This window comes from Malaclemys terrapin, chromosome 3 (genome assembly GCF_027887155.1).
Source record: "Malaclemys terrapin pileata isolate rMalTer1 chromosome 3, rMalTer1.hap1, whole genome shotgun sequence".
In the NCBI taxonomy this organism is placed as follows: domain Eukaryota; kingdom Metazoa; phylum Chordata; order Testudines; family Emydidae; genus Malaclemys; species Malaclemys terrapin.
The window spans coordinates 196598013-196604720 of record NC_071507.1 but is presented as its reverse complement, the minus strand read 5'-3'; the positions used below and the strand labels follow the sequence as shown (position 1 = coordinate 196604720).

General features: G+C 49.7%; 1 protein-coding gene across 1 annotated transcript; it reads left to right on the top strand.

Annotated features, from left to right (window-relative positions):
• Positions 1-493: 493 nt before the first annotated feature.
• Positions 494-5912, top strand: LOC128834889 (interleukin-17F-like). The gene is made up of 3 exons (XM_054024054.1): positions 494-570; positions 3848-4095; positions 5675-5912. Exons 1-3 carry the CDS (start codon positions 544-546, stop codon positions 5910-5912), a joined length of 513 nt encoding a protein of 170 aa, XP_053880029.1. The 5' UTR covers positions 494-543.
• The last annotated feature ends 796 nt before the right edge of the window (positions 5913-6708 follow it).

Below are 6708 nucleotides of genomic sequence, written 5' to 3'. Positions count from 1 at the left end.
CCCAGCAATCTAACTTTTGAGTGCTTGACCTCGTGATCTTAATGTTCTTTTATGTAGATTTTTGTAGGCCGTATATAGGTCTGTCTGCATAGGTGTGTGTGTTTGTGGCGTACGCGTGGAGAGAGAATTGACTAATATAAAGACAGAAAAATGCTGACAACACAAGTGCAAAAACGGATGGCACCATTCTACATCTCTTTAGGGCGATTTTATCTCTTATTTATCACTTTATCTGCATCTGATCAGTTGGTCTGGGATTCCGATGTCTGGGTAGTTGGTTCATCACATGTATTTTCCTTTCTGCCTCTCACCCCGTGACAGCTTGCGGATGTGACATAGAAAACGTCAAATGACCCAGAACCGCAAGTAAGGGCAGGGAAGCCACCTCTTTGCTGCAATGGAAATGATGGGAGTGATTGAAAACCATTATAAAAAGGAGCTGTCGCTGGGCTGATAGATATATTCAGGTTGAAAGACCTCCTGCGAAAGGATACTCACCACTGGCCTGAGACAGTCCAGATCTGCAGCAGAAGAGAGATCGCGATGGCTTTTGCAAGACACCCCTCACTGGTGAGTACTTTTATTTAACCCAGGTGGCCACTGTTTAAATAAATAAAATCTCACTCCTTCAGAAACCAAGGGCTAGGGTGACTGTCCATCCCATTTTTAAAGGGACAGTCCCATTTTTGGGGACTTTTTCTTATATAGGCACCTATTACCCCCACACTCCCTGTCCCATTTTTTCACAGTTGCTATCTGGTCACCCTACCAAGAGCCCCCTTATGCCAATGCTGCTTATGAATGACTCCTCTTGCCTGCAGTGGGAGCTACTCAAAGGCAGCGTGGTTAAGCCCTCGAGCAGTGGGACGAGTTTGGGATTTTCTTTAAAGCTTTCCCAAGTGGATTCAGTGATGGATTGACAGCCCTGGGGGACTTACCGCTGCCATGTCTCCAGCAGAGAGGGGCTAAGCTGCCCTTTGCTGTTTCAATAACGTACCCAAGCCTGTTCGGAGAGGAGCCCTTCCGAGGGGGACAGGACTGTGCATTATTGTTATTTAGTTGTAACGACAGTGCCACTTACTGGCCCGGATTGGGAGTGGCACTGTATAAGTTCATCGATAGAGACAGTATTGGGACACTAGATGGGGAGGGCTCTGAGTGACTACAGAGAATTCTTTCCCAGGTGTCTGGCTGGTGGATCTTGCCAGCATGCTCGAGATCAAATTAATCCCCATATTTGGGGTCGGGAAGGAATTTTCTCCTGTCAGATTGGAAGAGACTCTCAGGTTTTTTTCGCCTTCCTCTGCAGCATGGGGCCCGGGTCACTTGCAGGTTTAAACGAGTGTAAATGGTGGATTCACTGTAACTTGAAATCTTTAAACCATGATTTGAGGACGTCAGTAACTCCGCCAGAGGTTAGAGGTCGATTCCAGGAATGGGTGGGTGAGGTTCCGTGGCCTGCAATGTGCAGCAGGTCAGACTTAGATGATCATGATGGTCTTTACTGGCCTTAAAGTCTATGAGTCCCTGCCTCGAACAGCTTACAATCTAAACAGACAAAGTCTGGGTGGGGAAAGAGAAGCTGAAAGGAAGGCGGTGATTTGCCCAAGGACACAAAGCAGCTCAGGGTCAGAGCTGAGAACAGAACCCTGACTCTCAGCTCAGTGCCCTTATCCACGGATTTTTCAAAAGGGCTGTGCACCCAGGGGAGTCAATGCGAGCCTGATTCAGCTATGCAAAGCTTCAGCGAGGCAGGCACCTCTTCCCGCAGTGCTGTCACAGCAGCTCATCTGTGACTGTCCCTCTGTTGGGTTGCCGGGCATGCTTAGTCCTTGGCACCTGCCCGGATGCTGTGTTGCCCCATCACCTGGCTGTAACCTTTGACGAATGTGGGTTTGAATCCTGTCTTCAATAGGAATGTGTCTGGGTTTTCCCCTTGCACAGCCCGTGATAGCGTCAGCACCCTTGCAACGTTCGCTCTTCTGCTGCGTCAGCGTCTCAGCTTTCACTCAAAAGAAAAAGGGTGTGTCCAGCGTAGCAAAGCTTGAGCTCATGAAATGAGTGCACCCCACCCCCAACCACCCCCAAACAGAAGCCAAATCAAAAGCGGCCAATAATAATAATAATTTTTTTTTTAAAATCTCATGACTGCCGGGGCCTGACCCATGATTGCCGAGTGCTTTGGGATGGCAGTGCTGTCTTTGTGTGTGCCACAAAACCGCTGGCACGATTGCCAGCTCTGCCAAAGGCAGGCTGGGGGCTGGAAAAGAAGGGGGTATTTCCTCCCGCTCTGCGCTGAGTTCCTCTGGCAGAGCAGCACCACAGCTGAGGATTTAGCCTAGCAGGGACTGTTGCAGGTCAGGAGTGTGAGGCTGGTGCAGGGTTGTCTGGGCTTGACAGAGCTGGGGATGCTACATGCCAGTCAGAGCTGATGTGCTGGGGCAGAGAGGTGTTGAAGAAACACCTGCCTCTCTGAAGCTTAGCTTAACCCTGAGCATCAATTGGGCTCTCCCTGATTGCTGGGGCACTTTGGAGAATCAGGTCCCTCAGCGTGGGTTTAAAAGCTTAGCCTTGTACTCCCCTTTTTGAAAGCTTCAGCCAAGAGAGAATGAGCAGCATTCCTTAGGTGCCCGTGTGTGATATAACCTTCCCAGGAGCGATTCGATCGCCTGAATCTTCAGCCTCGAATTTGATCCAAACCTGCTCACCCAGTGCTCATTTCATGTCCCGGGCCATGTGTAGACATGGATCTGCAGCCAATCCCCCTGATCTGAACACCCCATGACTTTGGGAAACGATCAGATCAGAACGATCCAGGCCTGGACCCAAACCCAACCTTTGTGGAGCTGGCTTTCTCTGATCCTTACCAGAGACAGAGATTTTCTTTGGCTGGTCCATCTCCCATTGGCTTGGACTTGCTTCCATTGCCTTTACCCTGCTTAGAGCGCCACCATCTGATTCCATTGTTTGTCCTTAGCTTTGCTCCTTGTGATGGTGTCCACCTCCCTCCTGGCTGGATTTCACTGTGCCCTCCTCCCCAGCATTTCCAACGTTTAGCTGAGTCCCTGAAACCCCCTGCATGCCCAGAGAGACCAGGGAAAATGGACTGGACTTTGCATTGCAAAGTACTGGACCAGATGCAGTACAAGGCAGTGGGGGAAAGGGAGAAGTGCAAAAGAGACTGGGACAATGCAAGTGGGCAGCTGTGGCCTTCAGGATTGAGCTAGGGAGTCAAGCATCCTGGGTTCTATTTCTGCCAGCGCTGGCTTTGGGCAAGTCACTGTAGCCAAAATGTCCAAATGTGGGTGTCTAAAGTTAGGCACCTACATCCATATTTAGGCCTGATTTTCCAGAGGTGCAGAGCCTCTAGCTGCTTCTCTTCCATATCCAGCCTTGTGCATCCTAGCCTGATAATAATCAACCCCCAAGAGCAGGACCTGTCATTGCTCTCAGAAGAGGCATCTCGGCTTAGTGCAAATATTTATTTTAAAGACAAAGATAGCCATAAAAAAAAAGATTTCCTTGAAAACTCTGGGCGCTGTCCACTTTTGAATTGTCTTCCCTTGGAAGCAGCATAAGCCTCTATTGCTGTGCTGGACAGTACGTTATACCCAGCTGAGGTAGAGTTGCGGGCGAATGGTAACCATAATCCAGCGCTGATTCCCCAGGATGGATGAATTGGCCTTCTCTCTAAAATCACTATTCACCAGGTTTCACTTGTGCTTTGCTCTTCCTTTTACGATTCACAAGAGAGTCCCGAGGGAGGTGTCACTGGCGCTGTTTGGTGCCCTCGTCAATTCCAAACTCTGATCTGAATAGAATTAAGAAAGCTGTTTCTCTCTTTCAGTTCAGGACACTGCTGCTAATGCTGATCCTGGGGCTCTCGGCTAAGAATTCAGCCCATGGCAGGGCGGTACGGACTGAACCCAACAAGGAAGGAGGCTCTAATGAGAGAGTGAGCGACGGCTGCCCGCCCCAAAAGAATTCCAGATTCCCTCTAAGTGTGAAAGTCAACATACACATCAGCAGCTCCAGTCATGCAATCAGAGTGGCTCATGATGTCAGGAACCGGTCTATATCTCCTTGGGATTACAGGTAACACACACATCCCCATTGGCTTGAAATGTACTGGCCACGCTGCACTGCACAGTTATCTGCATGTTCCCATCGGAAACAAAAAGGTCTTCGCAGGGAGGATGCAAGGATGTTTCGTGCCCTAGGTGAAACTTACACCTTGCGCCCCCCCCCCCGAGCCCTGTGGCAGCTCTCCGCCACTCCCCTCTGCCCTAAGGTGCACCCCCCGCGGCAGCTCCCCACCCCCCCTCTGCCCTGAGGTGCCCCCCCCCGCAGCAGCTTCCCCCTGGCCCGGGGAGCCGCGTGGCAGCTCCCCGCACCAGTTCACCTCGGCTCTGCCTCCTCCCCCGAGCACGCCATCACCGCTCCACTTCTCCTGCCTCCCAGGTGTGCGGCGCCAATCAGCTGTTTGGCGCCGCAAGCCTGGGAGGGAGAGAAGCAGAGCAGGGCGGCGCACTCAGGGGAGGAGGCAGAGCAGAGGTGAGCTGGGGCGGGCAGCGGTTCCCCTGCGTGCCATCCCCCGCTTACTTGCTGCAGGCGGCCCTCCCTGCGCCCTCCTGCCCCAAAATGCCGACGACGACCGGGGTGGCCGAAGATCCGGCTGCCGCGGTCACCGCCAAAGGACCCGAAATGCCGACCCCCCAAATGCTAGTGCCCTAGGCAACCGCCTAGGTCGACTAACGGGTTGCACCGGCCCTGGATCGTGGTGTCCTTTCAGCATTTACAAAGGGTATTGAGTGAATTTGCCATGGAACTCCACTAGGTGTCGTCAGCCAGAGCCCTGCTACATTTATCTGGTACAGAGGAATTATAAAAAGAACAGGAGTACTTGTGGCACCTGAGAGACTAACAAATTTAAGGTGCCACAAGTACTCCTGTTCTTTTTGCGGATACAGACTAACACGGCTGCTACTCTGAAACCAGAGGAATTATAAACACTCTCCTAAATTTTCAGCCATTTCTAGGAAATCACTCTGAAATAAATAACACAGGGTGACTCCTTTTACCTTGTCTCCTAATGAGGATCAGTAGGCATGTGATGGGGCAAAGAGGATAAAAATATAAAATGAATAGAAGGAAGTATCTTTTTCACAGTTCATAATGAACCTAGGAAACTCACTGCTACAGGATATTCTCACCCCTGTTGGAGACAGGATCCTGGGCTAGATAGCCATTGGTCTGATCTGGTATGGTCACGCCAATATTCCTATTCTCGGGGCAAATTTACAGTAAACATAGCCATGTCCAGAACTAAGAATAGCATCTGTCTATTTATTAAGTAGAATAAAATTACAAGGCCTATCAATCTGTTTGCTTCGGGCTAACAGTTGATCACTAGGAACATCCTGCATTGACCTCATTTGGAAATAGGGTGACCAGTTGTCCCGATATTTGGGGCTTCATCTTATTGCCCCCCACCCCCATCCTGATTTTTCACACTTGCTGTCTGGTCACCCCATTTGGAAATAGGTTATTGAATGAGAAAAAACACTGATCTGTTGAGTGATTCATGGAGGAGACTCAGACCCTGCTGATCTGCATTGTCCTCCGAGGAATAGCGTTGTAACAGAATTCATTCTCTTTGTGTCTTGATTCACAGCATTACCAAGGATCCCAACCGGTTCCCCGAAGTGATCGCTGAGGCCAAGTGTCGCCATTCAAGCTGCGTGAATGCCTTGGGGCAGGAGGACTACAGCATGAACTCTGTCCCCATCCAGCAGGAGATCCTCGTTCTCCGACGGGAGCAGAAAGGCTGCCAGCACGCCTACCAGCTGGAGAAGCAGCTCATCACCGTAGGCTGTACCTGCGTTCTGCCTGTTCTCCGACATCAGTCCTAAGAGGGTCAGGACAAGGAAGACGCATGGACAGCCTGCCGGTGTAACAAACGACATGTGTAACAAATTCATGATTACTCTGATCTGTCAGATCCTCATGAAATTTAACCTGACTTTTCAATACAAAATCAGGGGGAGGGGGAGGGGGAATTTTTTCCAGTGCTGATTATTATTGTTATTAATTAATATTTACACTATGGTAGGGCCTCCAGGCTCTGATCATGGGTCCCATTGTGCTAGGTGCTGTACTGACATAAAAGTAGAAATGGACCATGCCCTGAAGAGCTTACAGTCCGAGAAGACAAGCAACATAGAAAAGGAAGGGAAGCAGGAGATGTAAATTCTGATTTGTGAGAGAGCACAACTCTATTCCCAAATCATTTTGTGCGTGTCCATGTCAGTATCTGACATAGAAAACTGAAAATCAGTGCAAGACTAGCTGTACACTAGAAAGAGTTTGCCAGGACACCCTCCTAGTGCTTTTGCCCGTATAGCTTATACGGTTCAGCAAGGGAAATGAACTATACTGGCAAATGCACCTTTATGCTGATATAACTGCATCTATACTAGGGCTTTTTCTTACAGAAATATTGCAAAAAAAAATCGCACCTCTAATCGACTTTCCTATACCAGCAACTATTTCTAGTGTAGCGCTGACTAAGAGACTTTGGGCCTGATTCTGATCTCATTTAGCCTGGTTTTATCCCGTTATAACTCCTGTGATTTCACTGGAGTCACTCCTGACTTACATCAGTGTAAGTGAGAGAAGTAGACCCACTGGCTTCTGCTGGCGTTTAGC

Coding starts and splice junctions, on each gene's coding strand:
- LOC128834889 (XM_054024054.1), top strand. CDS start 544: ATGGCTTTTGCAAGACACCCCTCACTG. Junction 571..3,847: donor TTGCAAGACACCCCTCACTG/GTGAGTACTTTT, acceptor TCTCTCTTTCAG/TTCAGGACACTGCTGCTAAT. Junction 4,096..5,674: donor ATATCTCCTTGGGATTACAG/GTAACACACACA, acceptor CTTGATTCACAG/CATTACCAAGGATCCCAACC.